The sequence below is a fragment of the Stegostoma tigrinum genome, chromosome 27 (genome assembly GCF_030684315.1).
Source record: "Stegostoma tigrinum isolate sSteTig4 chromosome 27, sSteTig4.hap1, whole genome shotgun sequence".
NCBI lineage: Eukaryota > Metazoa > Chordata > Chondrichthyes > Orectolobiformes > Stegostomatidae > Stegostoma > Stegostoma tigrinum.
Window position 1 is genome coordinate 21,651,866 of NC_081380.1, and position 18,005 is coordinate 21,669,870.

Below are 18,005 nucleotides of genomic sequence, written 5' to 3' on the forward strand. Positions count from 1 at the left end.
GTGGGCAAATGCATGGCAGATAAAATATTAGGTGGATAAATGTGAGGCCATCCACCTTGATAGCAAAAAAGGAAGGCAGATTATTATCTGAATGATGAAAGATTGTAAAAGAGGAGGTGAAATGAGACCTGGGTGTCTTTGTATACCAGTCACTGAAAGTACACATGCAGGTACAGCAGGCAGGGAAGAAGGCAAATGGTATAAAGGCCTATATAGCAAGGGGATTTGAGAACAGGAGCAGGGATGTCTTGCTGCAATTGTACAGGGCCTTGTCTTTTTGGTTTCCTTATCTGAGGGTGGATATTTTAGCTATGGAGGGAATGTAGCAAATGTTTACCAGACTGATTCCTGGGAAGTCAGGGCTAACATAGAAACAAACAAATTAGAAGCTGGAGTATGCAATATGACCTTTTGAGCCCGCTCTATCACTCAATACGATCATGGCTGATCATCCCACTCACTACTTTGTTCTCACTTTCTAACCCCAGTGAATACAGTCCTATTTTATCTGAGCTGTCTTCATACATCTGTCCTGCCATCCCAGGAATAGGCTGGTAAACCTTTGCTCCATATGCATAATGCATAATGGCAGAGAATGCAAACAATGAGAATAATTCTTACAAAATTCTTATGGGGAGTGACTATGTGGATTGGTTAAGGGGTTTTCTCTGTCAAGTGATGTACCTCAGGAAAAGGGAAAAGTTAGTGTTGGATGAACGCTTGCAGAGTTTCATGAAAGTGAGACGGAGAACCATTCCAGAGTTTAAAATGTAAAATTGAATCCAACATGGCACAAACCTTTCCAATTTTCTAAGCCAACTATCTGATTGTCATCACTAAAACCAACAGGAATCAATTTGACAACCCTGCTCTGAAAGTGATAAAATAATTCCATATATCAATCCGTTGCCTGTAGAGGGAGCAGGTGTGTTAGTAAAAACTTATAGAACATAGAACATAGAACAGTACAGCACAGAACAGGCCCTTCAGCCCACAATGTTGTGCCGACTTGTAAGTAAAGGCCATAGCTCATTAATACGTTCTAGTTTCAAGAGAAAATTGTACCCTCAACTATTTGAGGATTGGACTCAATTACTTAGGAGTTGGCCACTCAGTCCATCAGACCTCTGTGCCATTCAATTAGATTATGGTTGATTACCTACCTCAATGCTACTTTACTTCATAATCCCCTGATGTCACAATTCTCCAGAAATCTATCAATTTCTGTCCTGGACATGCTCAGTGATGAAGTTTCCATAAAACTCTGAGATAGAGAATTCCAAAGATTCACTTAAGAAAAACCTGAAAAGACTGCGGATACCGGAAATCAGAAACAGAAATTGCTGGAAAAGCTCAGCTGATCTGGCAGCACCTGCAGACAGAAATCAGAGTTAATTTTTTGGGTCAAGAGACCCATCCTCAGAACTTTCGCATCCATCCAATAAAATCCAGTCACTCTTTCTCATTACCATCGATTCCACAACTATGGTTGTGTTTTTCAACATCAAGAACAGTGGTAAGCAGGAGCCATTCACTTTGGTTCCAAAGGTGGGAATATAATGCCCCCTCCTTTGGAGAGTTGCTGGCAAGGAGCGTGTGTTTGATCAGGCAGCAGGGTGACAGGTGCCTCCACCTGAATCGACAAGTCCATGGCAAGGCAGCCCGTGGATAGCTAATTCAGGTCCAAATGATAAGCAAATGTAAGAAAAGAATGGCCACCCATGCACAATATTGAAGGTTGTACTTGACTTACTGCATTGGGACATCTTCCCTCCCAATGAAGATCGTATCCCTTGGTTTGACTGAGGAATATTGCCAATTAGTACACATTTCCTGGCTTGGCATCTATGCTGAACAGTAAGATCAGAAATACTGTGATCCTGGTAGATCTGATTTGGGGTACAGTGAATGCAAGGTGCAAAACAGCAAAGTAAGGCACGGATGCTGAGAGCAACCAGCAAGCTTGCAGGTGAGTGATTGTCAACAGTGCTAGTGAACAGCCTGGAGATGAAGGCTGGCCCAGGCCATGAGCTGGGTGCCTTGCCCTGCACAAAGTGCCCTTGCAGCAACCAGCAGTTTTAAAGTGCAGAAGTATCTTGCAAGTGGATTGGGCAGATGCCCTGAGAGGCTGGCAGGTGTCAGATGTCAAGGTTGCTGGGTGGGTTGAGTAGGACAGGTGCCCAACAGCATAACCTGAGATATTTGTGAGTGGTGCCCAGAATGATGGCCCAGAGGAGCAAGCAGCAAGCTGGGGTCCCAGGTATGTGTTCTGACCTTCAAATCGGATTTCTTGGTGTCCAATTTCCTTGCAGCGGGCTGTAGGAGAGGAAGCTGCAAATTAGTGAAGCAAATCTACTGCAAATGTGGCTGTTAACATATGATAATCTCCATTAACAGATATCTCATCATTACCTGAGAACCTTACCTTGATGTCTGAAATTTACTTAGAAAATGCAGCAAGTTGCCCTTGAAAGAAAAAGAAGTCACTGCAAGTCTCACAACATTCTCCCAGATTCCTCATCGTACTCCATATTGCTCAGGGTCCATAAGATACCCCCTATTACTTTTCCACCTAACTATAGCATTAGTGAAACCCTCACTCATGCCATCGGTACCTCGCAGTTTTGGTTTTTCCACTAAATAAGCAAACTACTACCAATACTAGGATTCTGAAATAAAACCCTAACATACTGAAAATTTCTGTCAGCTAACTTCTGTGGAGAAAGACAGTCAACATTTCAGTCAATGACCTTTTATCAGAACTCATGATGACAGTTTCTGGTGAAAGTTCATCAAACCAAAATGTGAATTTATTTCTGATTTTTTTCCTAATGCTCTTTTCTCTGGTTTTCCAAACTCCACTTTGCATGCACAAAATTCAATTTTCCATATTTCCACTTTTTAAACTCTACCTAAAATTTCCATAATCTATTGATCCTACCATTTCTGTCATCTTTTGATTTCTGCTTGCTCACTTCATCATCTCCAAAAGCACCATCTATACACTCCTGCATGGCTTTGTTCTTCTTTCTTTACAAATACTGTTATCTCAGAAAAGCATAAGCCATGATTGTGATTTAAAATTCCTTAAACCTAAGCAGAAAAATTTAGCAGGGCAAGGACAAAGAGTTAGAACAGGCTGGAGAATGACAATGATGGATTACCAGGAGCTCAAGGTAAACCTTGCAGGTCAAACAGAGATGGTTTGCCAAGCAGTCACATAAATGCATTTGGTCTTCCCAGCGAGGGGAACGTGGGTGACGAGTACAGTGTAGGAAACAGAAAGAAATGCAAGGAAATCACTGTTTTGTCTTTCCTTTCATCATTCCTAAGATGTGAGGTCACTGGCAAGGCCTTATTTATCTTGACCTGCACGGCTCGCTTGGCCATTTCAGATGTAAGAGTCAAGCATGTTGTTGTGGCTCTTGAGTCACATGTTGTCCAGACCGAGTAAGGACAGCAGATTTCCGAGGGACTTTAGTGAACCAGAAGATTCTTTATGACAATCAATAAGAGTTTCATGATCACTATTTATTAATTGAATTCAAAGGGTATTTGGGGTTCTGAATGGTGGAAAAGGAAAAGGTAATAGGGGAAGTATTATGAGATCGTAAGAACTGCAGATGCTGGAGTTAGAGATAATATGGTGTGGAGCTGGAGGAACACAATAAGTCAGGCAGTATCAGGGGAGCAGGAAAGATAACATTTTGGGTTGGGACCCTTCTTTAGAAAAAGAAAAGAAGGGCAGGTATTAAACCACCCGTGCTTGACTGGGAAGGTCCCATGGGTTGGGGAGAAGGTACTGGGAGGAAACATGCAGTGATCAAGCTGTCATGGAGAGAGCAGCTCTCCTAGAAAGCTGAAAAGGAAGTTAAAAGAAAGAAAAGTTTGCTGGTGGCATGGAAGGGGTGTGTGCTGGAGGGCATAACTGTTTTATTACTACATGGGCAATGTAGAGTGCCATGGTGAGTGTTTTAACCTTTGATACTTTGATTTAGTCATCGACCAACCAGGCTCCATCCCCTCATCCCACCTCACATTAAACGCAAAAATTGTGTGAACTCGTACGAAGCACTTTTTATTCAGGTAGGTCTGGTGAGTTGGGAAATTTCCCAGCTTGAGTAGCCCAACTCTACGTTAAAATCCAGGGCCCAGACAGAGTTACTGAAAAGAAGAAACAAAGCACCACTTTAAAAAAAAGTCACTCTTTCTTTTCTGAGTTTTATTTTTCCCTATTGATTGCAAGATCTGTAGCCAAAAAGCTGAGTGGAGAACCTGTTCTCAAACTGACTGCATTGTCTTACCAGCCTCCTCCATGTAACACATGACGGTCACCCAAGATGAGTCAGCTCCTGATTTTGCTTTTTCTATCTCTGTGGTAAAATACCTCAACGTGATGTTTCCAGCTGAAAACAATAACAAAAGAAAGCATGAAGCAACAGTAGATCTCAAGCAGAAGAGGAATTAGGGCACAATAACTGTTTCTGACCCTCCATAGCCTAACTCCTGCACATCAGTTTCCTATTATTGTAACTCATTTGGATACATTCCAGAAATATTTGCTATGGTGCAATTATAATCTTTCATAAATAATCATCTATCAGTATGACATTCAGATCTGCCTTGACTGTTTATGTAGGTTATTTCTTTGGGAATGAATCAACAAAGTTTTAATTGTCTTTGCGGAATGTCTCTTGCATATCTATTACTCAATGAAAATAATTCTTTGTCGTCTCAAATAACAAGAGTTGAGATTTGTTAATTTTGTATTGTATCTCCCAATTCTTCTCCCACTGCATAACCTAAATAAGCTGCTGCAGTCGATGTTATTCATTTCTTACAGTGTTTATAACGGCTGTCTCATGACCTGTCTAACAATAGTCTCTTATAAAAATCAGTGAAAGTCCTTGAACTTCACTGTCTAAACCACTACTTTAGCTATTCCTGGCATTCTTCCCTGGACCTTCTCAATGTGAATGTAACTTTTGAACATGAGGAGCCCACATTTATGTACCATACTCCTGTGTCGAGAATTCCCCTATTCCTCCGAGAGTCAAGTAGGAGAAGGCTGACAGCTTGACGGCCATGATTTCATTTGAATGGTACTTACCATAACCAAAAGACTGGTTAAGGCTTGCAATTGCCAGAAAAAGACTGGCAGCAGGAGTTACCCTGCTCATGATTACATTGGGACCAAGAGAATGAGGAATAAGCATAGGATATCTTAGTTACCTCCAAACCCCAAATATTCTCCTTCTCTGGACCTCTGTCTCTTTACATCGTTTTTGTCCTTTTAAAAAGCTCTTAATGTCTGCTCCTATTACCAAGCTTTTGGTCCCCTGCTGGATTTATCTCCTTCTCCGCCTGTTTGCAGGACTTGGAAAGGGAGACAGAGGTTTGGGGGTGGGACAGTGAGTGGTGGAAAGGGAAGAATGATGACAGTGATTGATGTCAGTTCTAATCCAAGGTCATTGACTTGAAGTTGTAACTGTTTCTTCTCCCTCATATCTTCTTTTGCAGCTTGCTGTCAAATTTTCCTTTTCAATCTTTGGTGAAGTGTTTTGGGATGTTGTAATGCTTTAAAAGGAGTTGGCTAGGTACAAGTTGTTGTGGTAAACTGAAAGTTTTTTTTAGTGTCCTTATGAAAGTTGATTACTTATTTGTTTAAACCTTGGCAATATGCTGTACTATGTTTCTTGACAAACCATTGCGACTAAATTACAGCACTAAGTGGCTTATGGGATCTACAATGCTGGTCAATGCCAATGGTTGACTCAATTTTGCTAATCTTCTCAGAAGTTTACATACAACATGGCCTGGATTTTCACAATGTCACAAAAACTCCGGCATCTTCCAAAATGGCAGGTGTGACACAAATCAGGAAGTTCCACCCCTGTTTCCAATAAATCCATGTTTATCCTGGTGGATAATGTGGAACGAGGGCAGGACATGATTCCCACAATGTCACAATCCCAAACTCAGGAAGGCCACATTGAGCTCAAACATGTTGTAGGAAAGATATTAAATTGGAGAGAGCTCAGAAGAGACTTACTATGATGTTTCCAGGAATGGAGGGTTTGAGTTATAAGGAGAGGCTGGAGAGACTGGGACTTTTATCACTGGAGCATAGGAGGTTAAGCGGTTACTCTACAGAGGTTTATAGAATAATGACAAGTACAAATAAGGTAAATGGCAGGTGTCTTTTCCTCAAGATGGGAGATTTCAAGACTAGGGGACATCTTTTTAAGATGCAAGAAGAAAGTTTTAAAAAAGACATGGGGCAAGTTTTTCTTTTGAAACAGCGTGGTTTCTGTGAGAATGAACTTTCAGGCAAAGTGGTGGATGCAGATACAGTTGGAACATTTAAAAGACATTTAGATACGTTCATGAATGAGAAATGTTTGGAGGGTTATGGGCCAAGCACAGACAGGCAGGACTAGTTTAGTTTGGAATGATAGTCGGCATGGACTGATTTGAACAAAGGGTCTGTTGGAGTGCTATATGACACTATGGACTGTTCTCATTTGTGCAAGGGACTTATCCTGCAATGTGGAGATTATAAACCTTTTCAGAGGTTGTAATTACCCTTGAACAGTAATTAAGGGCTAGAGAAGCATTAAGCATTCGAGTTTTTCAAATGGCTAGCCATTTAAAAATTGAAGAAAATAAATGGGTGCACATCACTCAGACTTGTGAAAACTCACCTACTAAGTTTGCAAATGGACAGCGGTTGACATTTTTTTAAGATTGCCTGTCCCTGAACTTCAGAGTTGTAAGAGACGTTTATTCTGGCTGTTCTAATTGGCGTTCATTGACATAACACAAAGTGTTTATAATTATTGTACTACTACTAATGGTTGCTACTAGCTATCATTTTCACACTTGGAGGGTGGAGGAGATTTATCAGTTAACAGTTTAATTAACAGCTTAAAGAGGTTAACAAAGGATTAGCTGCCTTTGATGTGGGGTTATGAATACAAATGTGTGCTTTTATAAGAAATAAGTAATTGAGAGATTTGAATGTACTGAGTGGGTTTTCATGAATAAAAATGTTGTTTTTCAGAAAGCAAAGGGCCCTTAGGAATGAATGGGCATGAATTAGCATCACCTATAACAGGACATTTTCTCTGAATGTGGATATGGGTTGACACACTTTGACATAGATGGCAAATGGTCAGGGGGTGAAGAATTTTGATGGATGATGACTACAAGGCCTAATGTTTAAGAAAAAACTGTGACAAACACTCCACGAATCAAAACAGGCCTTTGAAGGAGTTTGCCTCAGTACTCAGCAGCTTTTGTTGTACACCTTGAATCTACATCCAGGGACAGTGGGCCCGATTTCATTCCACACCCACAACCTGGAACAAGGATCCCATAATTCCCTTCTCCCTCAAGTGTTTGTCAAACTACCTTAAATACAACAATATTATTCACTGCACCCATCCACCATGCTAGCAAGTTCCTTATTCTTACCACTGTTGGAATTAAGATGTTTCGTCTGAATTTCTATTGAATTTCTTGGTTTACATCTCATATCGATGGCCTTCAGCTATATTTTTCTCTCACAGAATATACAGGTTCCCTGCATCCATTCTATCAATACCCATCATAATGTTAAAACCTCTATTAGGTCACTCCTCCAACATTTGTTTTTTGAGAGAAGGGTAATAGGTTCCCAAACATTTCCTGCCAGCCCCAATAATCATAGGTATCTTTTCTCCTGCAAGTTTTCTCCCTCCATTCTTACCTAAACGCACTGACTCCTTTTTAGGTTTCAGTACAATATCTTTCAGCATTCACTTGTGTGCCCATTATTCACAATCAAATGGTACGAGACAATTTGACTCTGGGATAATGGCAGTAGAACCCAATGATGTTGTCACCCAATGTACTTGCAGGTGTATGCGCGCACACACCCACAGACGCTAATGCAGAATCTTCCCCATTTGGAGTTCAGGTTGATATTACGGACTCAGCAAAGACTGGAGCTTGTTGATTCAGATAGTCATGGGGGTCACTGAATATACTCACTGATCCATTGATATTAAGCTAATTCACATAAATGTTTTATTTTAGTGAAATCACATTATGCAGTGAGAAAGCTTCTTCTAATGATGCCAACATAGTGGCACAGATTCAAGATTAAGACATTCTCCAAACTGTATATCCCTTTTCAACTGCCGACTAGAATATTTACATGCTTTCAACAAGGTGAAGAAATATCAGGCTTGGACTGGATGTTTTGTGAGTGTTTTGTAAAAGGCCAAAGGCCAAACAATGAAGGACTTACTCCTGTCTGGGCTGCAATTACACTTTTGAAATCAGTATTATCATTACTCTGCTCCGAAAGAGAAAGCAGACACCCCAGCTAGTTTACAGAAGAGAAGGAAAACATGAAACAGTGCACAAACAATATCCAAAAGGCCAAAAACAACTGGAAGAATAATCCAACGATCTGCAAATGTTCAATTTATAATGAAAAAAGGTCAAAAGGAAAATGGGCATTGACTTCAAACTGAATAACTGAAGGTCAGTGAAGTATTGAAACTTGCTTTCAAGCTTTGGATGAATACATGCAGTTGCTGGGATTTTGTGATACAAATGAAACAATGTAAGTAGCAGTTGAAATTTTTTTTGTGAAATATATCAGCTTTTGTGTTATAACTCATACTTTTTAGGTTTGTTGAGACATTGATTCAGCAAATTGAGCAATTTGATCAGATTTCTCATTTTTCTGTAGATTATGTTCTACCAGTACTGATTCATTCATATTTCCCCAATGAGGCCTTTATGGTGATTTGGCAGAAAAGTGACTATTTGAGTCTTTCATGATTTCTGAGTTTGTGACATTTAAAAGTTTGGGGGAATATTAACCCCATGTATCAGGCAAGAGAGTCTGTGGAAGGTTCAATTGGCAACAGGGTGAAATGAAACACAAACATATAAGGCTATAAGAAATTGGAACAGGAGTAGGCTGATTGGCCCCTCGAGCTTGGTCCACCACTCAAGCTGATCATGGCTGATCCAACATTCCTCAAATCCACTTTTCTGTAACTTCTCTGTAACACTTGATCTCCTTGAGATCAAGAATCTATCTATCTCAACCTTAAATATACACAAGGACTTTACTCCCATAGCTGTCTGTGGCAAGAAGTCCCAAAGACTCTCAACCCTCAGAAGAAATTCCACCTCATCTCAATCTTAGATTAGTGCCTCTTTAATCTGAGGCTATGTCCTCTGGTCCTAGACCCTCCCACAAGGGGCAACATCCTCACAGCATGGATCCTGTAAAGCCTGTTACGAATCCTATATATTTCAATGAGATCACTTCTCAATGTTCCTCGCAGGTCAAATTCTCATTTTCTGCAAACAGTTGTACAAGTTCAAACTTCTCCTTCAATAACCCTTCTCTTGCGATGGTGAATAATCCCAGTCGGTTTTAAACAACTCTCAGATTTTGAGGAGAGGTGTTTCTCTCTGAAATGGAAATTTATCTGTGGCTTTGCTTTGAAAAGTGTTCCTTTTAATATCATGCTGCTCAGAATGTGGTCTTGTCTGCAATGGGGATATGCAACACAGACTGAGTGACTGCTTTATGGAACACCTACATTTTATCCACAAAAATGATCTCCAGTTGTCTGCCATTTCAACATGTCATTGTGTTCCCATGCCAAAATTTCTGCCTCAGCCTGCTCTAGTGCTCCAGTGAGGCACAGTGCCACCTTGAAGAACAGCATCTCATCTTCCACTTAGGGACCTTGCAGCCTTCAGGACTCAATATCAAATTCAATAATTTTAGAACATGAACACTTCCTTGCATGTCTTTTACCCAGCTCCAGATCCCAGGTCCTAGCATGATATGGGATAACAAGGTGTGGAGCTGGAGGAACACAGCAGGCCAGGTAGCATCTGAACAGCAGGAAAGCTGACGTTTCAGCCCTTCAGCCAGGGCTCCCTGGTCCACCTTGCTGACCTCGTTACAATCACTAGAGTCCATGTAAACCAACTCCTCTGCATAGCCCTTATTAACTTGTGCAACGTGGCAATCCAGCTTTGAGTAGACCTCTTCATTCTTCACTGATTATTTTATCACCATTGATAATGACTGATGGGAGTTAGATCAGCTGATGTTAATCTCTACCTGTGAGATTATAGAATTTCTGAAAGCTTACTTCAGTTAATACAACATTCCAGACATTTTCATGAGTCCCTATGGACCTTAATTTATGACTGAAGGATCTAGCTCCTTTGTAAAGACTTGGAAAATTCAGCACCACACATTATCTCACACTATCCCTAGTCAAACAAAAAGGTTGAAGCATCAACAAAGCTTTCCAAAGGGATCATAAAGAATAGAACAAATACAGTACAGGCTTGTACAAGAAATTCTTCGAGTTGTGAGACACACCTACTGAAGGCATGGAAAATCGTCCAGTCCAATGTCAAATTTCATGCCATATCCAAACTACTTTTCCCAAGAGCAAAAACATACTGAAGCAAGAAGTAGTAACCAGCATGAGAAACAATATCAAGGTGTAGTAACAGCCAAATTTCACTTTGATAAAAGAGCCAAATCATTGCCAAATCTGAGCAGGCAGTTAAAGTACAGATATTCAACACTCTACACAAAAGTCAGCCCATATAAAAACTTGTGACTTGTATTGTGCAGCTGCCATCTCCATTGTTTTCAGTGAACATGAATGACTTTTTTTTTGCTGCAACTACAAACGTCTACGTACAAGTAGAACGGCTGCAGGCAACTGATCAGGGAGATGTCATATTTCCAAAAGCATAGAGTACAGAATGAGCATTGGGCACAGAGGGTCACCATTCCCCAACACTGTAATGGCAACAGCACTCGCCATAAGAATTGCAGTCCACGAGGAAGGATCATTGCCCCAGAAATAAGCAGAAGCCTAGTGCAGAATCCCAGCCTCAAAGAAGGCCAGCACAGACTCTCATCCTATCATTAAGAGTTAAATGAAAGTCACATGCCTCTGCCCCCCCATCTTAACCTAGTCAAAAATCATGATACACATTCCCTTGGCTCTCCGTAGCTGAGTAAATATGATAGGGTCTCAGAATTAGAGGAGGCTTGACCTCATAATATTCATTAAATAAATCCATCTATTCTTGCAAGCTTTTAGTATCTCATGCCTCAGGGAAAGTTTGGGTCTGAATATGCAAAGAGCTACAGGTCCACAAGCTGTCAGAATAATTACTCAGTTTTTCATCTGCCCCAATGTCATTTGCCAGGAACAACTAACACATTCTTTTCACAAACTGGGCTCAGTCTTCAACAACAGGATCAAATAAGTCAAGCTTCCCAAACAGCAGCATGATCCCAGAAATGCTTACCACAGTTTAGATAACAAAGTGTAGGGCTGGATGAACACAGCAGGCCAAGTATCATCAAAGGAGCAGGAAGGCTGACGTTTCGGGCCTAGACCTTCTTCAGAAATGGAAAATTTTCCATTTGTGAAGAAGGGTCTAGGCCCGAAACGTCAGCCTTCCTGCTCCTCTGATGTTGCTTGGCCTGCTGTGGTCATCCAGCTCTACACCTTGTTATCTCAGATTCTCCAGCATCTGCAGTTCCTACTGTCTCTACTACAACTCAGAGATGAGTGTGAGCAGATTTCCACAGGAACATGTTTTTCTCTCATTATCACTGAAATAACTCTAGAGTGGCCAGTAACCTGTCATCAAGTCACCCTTTATTTACAAGCAGAGAGTCCTTGACAATGATCCAGCTCCCTCCGAGTAGGCAGAACCTCCAACACTCCTGCTTATATCTGTCAGCCAGGGCTTCCTAATTGGACCAAATTAACAGCCCCAATCAGGGAACACATATTCTGTGAGGGCCACCTGACTGACCTCATTACAATCACTACACAGTTTATTGTTGTAAACACCCAAGGTAGAGATCAGAACATTCAATGTTAATTCCTGCTAATTAAACTCAAATGATGTGAGAACACTAATATACAATTACCCTTATTTACTTTTTCCAAATATTTACATATTTTCAAATAAGAAATTTTACCTTAAAATTACATGCTATGATTTAAAACAAGTTCTTTTAAATTGTACAACTGTAAAAATCTAGGAAACCACTTTGAGTTTTGATAAGCAACTGACAGAACTGTTGTGGCAATGCAAATTTTTCACTGAGCAGTGAATTACATTTAATAATGACCAAAAGAACTACCAATGATGTAAATCAGATGCAAAAATAGAGATTGCTGGAAAAGCTCAGCAGGTCTGGTAGCATCTGTGAAGAGAAATCAGAGTTAACTCTTCCAAATGTAACTGGACTCAAAAAGTTAACCTTTTTTAACATTTAATAATGAATTGTGGTTCAGAATTGCAGTCCCAGGATCAGGCTCATCAGCCACAGAAGGACACACAGATTGCATGACCAGTAACATGGAATTTTCTACGTGGACAATCATAACTGTTGGTGATTGATCACCAACAATGACAATGCGATGAAATTGACAGTCAAAGGGTCATGGACATATTTTAATTCGTACATGTACAGAAACATATGAAACTACATTGGGTTTTGATTAATAACAAAGAGAACTGATGTGACAGTGCAAATTTTTCATTCAGGAGTAAATTACATTTATTAATACTTTGAGATAGGAGATGCAGCTTTAGGATCAGGCTCAGGCAAAAACCCACACAGCCCATGGCCATGACAAGGAATTTCCTAGGTGGACAATCATACTCGTGAGTGATTGCTGACAACAACAATAACATTGTATATCATTGTCAACAGATATAGGAAATTGGAGAAATCCTGCAGTTCCAGCAGTATCTGTGGACAGAAAGCAGAGTTAACATTTTGACCCTAATGGCATGAAATGCTTACATTAACTTATTTTATAACTTATTTCAATATACCTTATTTTGTCGAAAGTCACAGTGTCGTGGACATGTACAACTGCAGAGATATATGATACTACATTGGGGTTTCTACAAACTGGTGAATTGATATGACCGTGAAATATTCTTTCACAGCGAGAAATGAATTACATTTAGTAATAAAACTGACATTGCACCAAAAAGAAAACAAAAACTGGTTGAATGATTGCAATTTTAGAACAAAAGGGCATTACAAGTTGTTAGGCATGTGCCTATCTTAGAGTACTGTGCTGGGCACACTGGTCAATGAATGGGCTGGAAGCCAGAGGTCTGACAGGTCCTTCTAGAGGCCCCGCCCCCATTGTCCCGCCCGGTGACATCACAGAGGGCGGTGCAGTGCGCGGTGACGTCGATAATGTCCCGAGCTGGCCAATCAGAGCGCGCTACGTCTCGGCCTCAGCGGCAGGCAGAGGGGAAGATGTCGGCGCCCATCCTGAAAGTGGCGACCCCGAAATGGGAGAAACTGGCCCGGGGCAGTGTGTGCCTGCTCGGGATGCTGCTGTCCGTCTACGCGTATCATGTAGAGAGTGCCCGGGCCACTCAGCCTGGTTACGTGGCCATGTGCGACCTGAGCGAGCGGATGAGCTGCACCAAGGTGTTCGGCTCGAGGTGAGTTGGCGCTGACTTTGTGGAGGCGATGGTAAAGAGAGGACCGCGGGCGCTGCCCCTGCCGAGGGGACACGGAGGGCCTTTCTCTGTCTGTCTCTTCCTGTAGACTGACAGCCGGCGCTTGTGTCTGTTGTTGAGTCTGTCTGTGAATGTCTCAGCGCCTTCGCTTCCTTCCATTCATCCTCAATTGAATTGTAGGCAGTTTGTCGTAGAGCTTCAGGAAAAGGTTGTTGTCAGCCCCCAAGCCAGAGGTTTGGGACCGCAGTGGGGAGTGGGATTGGGAGTTGGACATTGAAATGGGGAGGAGAGGTGGGGGTAGTGGGCACACAATGTGCTTCTTGCTGGAGAAGATGGTGGAATTAATTGAACAGTTGTCACTGAAATTTCAGGGAAGTATGATAGGCATGTGAGATGTTTGCACTGCACCTGTTTGAGTGGTCACATAATCGCTGTTTCATTCTTTCTAATCTATGGTTGTGGTTGGAATGAACATCTTGAGATTTGTCACACTGGAGTTAAAACATTATGGTCAGTTGTTTGTTACAAGTGGTATAAGCAATTTAAGATATTGTATGAGGGGGATTCAGATTTTTTTTTTCTTGCCTGGTGTTAAAACCTTTAATCGTTTTCATTGTTTTTTGCTATCAGTCTCCAAAAGAGATTCAGTGAGAATACTCTTGGTAGCTGATGTGACAGCCTGATCATCAGAATATTCTAGGTTTTCCTCTCTGCAGCCTTGCTTTATTTGCAACACACTCTCTCTTTGGGCCTGTTGAAATTTTCAGGGCTGCTATTATGTATAATATGCAAGTCACTTAATAGATCCAACTGTGTGTATTTTCATTATTTCAGATATACTTGTGCTTAATTTTACTGAGGATAGTGGTATGAGTCAATTTTGTAATCTGCAAATGTATTCAGAGCTTAGAATGAAAGGTGATCTCCTTGAACCATGAGACACAGTTTGAAAGTAACAGATCTCTCATTTAAGATAGATGAGATTCCTCCTCAATGTCGTTTTGTGTTTAGCATTCCCTTCTCCCCACCTCAGGGGCATTAAATATCTTAGAGGCTGAATTAGTCAGACTTTTGACAAGGGAGCTAAATGTTTTGTGGGCAGAGCAGCCAGAACATGAATTAAAGGATGCAATCAGGTCTTGTTTGGCAGAGCCATTTGATGGATCAAATGGCCACTTGCCCTGTTCCTTTTGCTCTTACGTATGAAATTGCTTTGGAGATGTACAGCAGTGGTGTAGGAAATATTCATCTGAATTGACTGAGACCTTTGGAGCCAGGCATTTTACATGTCACTTCAGCTCTAGCTCACTTGACTTTTGCTGAAAGCCACAGATGAAATTCCAGACAACTAATTTACTAAACTAGCATTTATTGATTATAACTCAAAAGATTGTTTGTCAAGATCCTGTTTGATTAATTCAAGCAGGTAAGAAGTTTGGAGTTTACGGAGTTTAATTTTAAAAATGTATTCTTATAATTTACAGCTAAGAGAAGGCAAGAAATGAAGTCCTGGTTCAAACATTGGCATTACAAAGATTTTCTTGGCTGGATCATATGGCGCACAGTCTACATACTAATGTGACATGGGTAAGATGGCATGGAAGTCGTGAAATTTACAAAAAGGCAAATGTTGCAGTTGCAGCAATGAAGAAGAAAGGAACCTCTGTAATCAGTAATGATCCCATATAATAAAGTACACTGCTTGTTGGGATAGGGAATAAAGACAGACCCTCGGTCTTCATTTGTAGTTTTCTGCCTCGCCCTTAATCTTGAAGCATAATTTGTCCGTACTGGTTTTCTTTTAGGAGAGACTTTCATCATAAAGAACCCAATTTCGAAAAATATGTTGGCTTATGAGATTTCAAACTTACTCCCACCACTCAACGTCACTATTGCTTCCCTCTATGCGGATGCCTCTTCAAACAAATAGTTACAAAGAGGTCTGTTTTTTTTCAATTTCAGTTTTTAAGCTATGAGCTCTGATGTCAGAAAATAAGATGAGACTGGATGGAGGAGTTGGAGTCCTATGGGTAGCAAAGCTTTTAAATAAAAATGGAAATTTAATCAGTCCTTGGGTTAATAATATTAATTGGTGATTCATCACCATCAGTTAAATTATTATTCCCATTCGGCTTCCCCATTGATTAGAATTTGACTATGAAGCATATTTACAAAAATGAGTGTTCAAGATATTGTTAATTCCAATGTATTCTTGAATAAAACTCTAGTTCATTTCTTGCTTCCTCATTGCTACAATTACAAAAATCTCATGACTTTGCCATCTTGTCCATTTTGTCATGTTAAAATGTGTCACAAAACCACACTCCTCCAGTCAGTAGACTGTGGTCACATGATCTTCACTTTGATTTTTTTTTTGCATGTTATTCTGAATCCTGTTAGAAATTCAAAGTTTGTTGCAGTTATCATATTGAAGTCGTGCCACGAATAGCATTGCTGTAACTAGTGCTAATTTCATACCTATGCTATACTGGGAATGTTACTTTGATAGTAGAATTAATAGGTTTTACCACTATCATCATGTCTGTCATCATTCTGTAATTATTTCGTTTGCGTGTAGTGATGCTATCTTAATTTGAGAACTCCACATGAACTTAAATTTTTTTTTATTCAGCCCTTGCCTTTTTCTTTGGAAGGAACATATTGCATGCTTTTAATAAGATGATGATATCATGATCTGAGAGCAAAATACAGGCAAATAGTGCACATCAAAATCTAGTATTTGCCTCATATAACTTTGCTGCACTTGTAAGAGTAATTCAGCTTTTTCAGTGTACATAGACTGTACATGATCTGAAATTAATAATTGCTTTGGATTTGCAAGATTGCTTATGTTACATCTTTAATTTTCCTCCTTGTGCACAATAAGGACTTGGTAAAGTAGGTATAAGAGCCATGGTGATGCAGTTGCAGAAGATAACACAACCTGTAATATATTTTGTTAGATATGGGTGGTAACTTGCATTATTTTGTTCATTGACAAGCTCAGGAACAACGTAGTTAATGTTAGTGCAGTTCAAGATTGCAGTGCAATGTAAGATTTTCTGGCAGTAAGCCGAAAATGTACTTTTTTAAATTTGAGCTTCAGTGCCTCAACTAGGGTGGCAGTTAGAGGGGGAAGGGCCATTACCTCAAACTTGCAATATAAATGTTTATATTATCTTCTGTCTGATGTCCACCCCATATTTTAAAAAAAAAATAATTCTAGTATACACCCCTCCATTCTAGTCATTCACCTGTTAACATAGAGAGTCATTAGTGGGTTGAAAGTGCTTAGTGGCAAAGTGTAAGGACAATAATCTCTCCGCTAGCATCGGCAAAATGAGGGAGCAGGTCGTTGACTTCAGGAAGTGGAGTGGAGGGCACACCCAGTCTGCATCAGTGATGCTGAGATGGAGATAGTTCAGAATGTCAAATTCCTGGGAATGACGATCACCAACAATCTGTCCTGGCCCATCTGCATTGACTGTATGGCTAAGAAAGCACAGCAACGCCTCTACTTCTTCAGGTTAAGGAAATTTGGTATGTCCATAAAGAGATTTGGCAATTTTTTAAAAACTTTTAAAAAATTTTTTTTATTTTTTTTATTTGTTTTATTTTTTAGATGCACCATGGAAAGCATTCTAACTGAATGCATCTCAGCATGGTATGGCAACTATTTTTCCTAAAATCAAAAGAAGTTGCAGCGAGGTGTGAACACCACCCAGTCCATCACACAGAACTTCCTACCATTGACTCCATCTATATTTCCCACTGCATCCAGAAAGCAACCAACATCATCAAAGACCCCTCCCACCCTGGTTGTACTCTCTTCCACAGTCTTCCATCGGGCAGAAGATGATATAAAAGTTTGTATACATGTACAAACATGTTTAACAACAGCTTCTTCCTTGCCGTTGTCAAACTTTTGAATGGACCTCTTTAATGTTAATATTGATCTCTTGCTCTGCACCTTCTCGGCAGCTGTAACTCTGTTCTGTTACCCTGATGGACTTGTAAAGCACTTAAGTGCTTTTCTCTGTACCTTGGTACACGTGACAGTGATACATCAAACTAAATCATTGTGCTGTCTCTCGCTCCAACTCTCACTTTATCACAAATTCCAATGATCTATAGGCTTTGACACAACATTTGGGACCACTTTGTTACTTTATTGCCTTATACCCATTTTTATATCTGAATCTTTCCACTATGTCCTTAACCCTTAGCTTTCATGTTTTGATTTTAGAGATACAATCGTCTCCAAAAGGTAATTTTGTATCTTTGTCTTCATGACCTGCAATTTCAAACTTCATCCATCCGTAACTGTTGTGGAATTGCTTTATTGGTTTTTGTGGAAGCTTGTAATTCAATAAAAATATTCAGGAGAAACCTCTCTGTCCAAAAGTGTTTAGAATTTGGAACTTTGTACCTGATGACATAGCTGC

The 18,005-nt window shown here is 40.3% G+C and overlaps 1 protein-coding gene and 1 long non-coding RNA gene across 2 annotated transcripts in view; both read left to right on the forward strand.

Moving 5' to 3' along the window:
- The first annotated feature begins 13,320 nt into the window (after positions 1–13,320).
- Positions 13,321–18,005, forward strand: part of vkorc1l1 (vitamin K epoxide reductase complex, subunit 1-like 1) — a 39,303-nt gene continuing 34,618 nt past the window's right edge. Inside the window, exon 1 of the mRNA XM_048557270.2 lies at positions 13,321–13,542. Coding sequence (XP_048413227.1) covers positions 13,352–13,542 — 191 coding nt within the window. The 5' untranslated portion in view covers positions 13,321–13,351. The remainder of the gene's footprint in view (positions 13,543–18,005) is intronic.
- On the forward strand, positions 15,044–17,841 carry LOC132211025 (uncharacterized). The gene is made up of 3 exons (XR_009447309.1): positions 15,044–15,147; positions 15,366–15,500; positions 17,183–17,841. It is a non-coding gene; the product is annotated as an uncharacterized LOC132211025 (long non-coding RNA).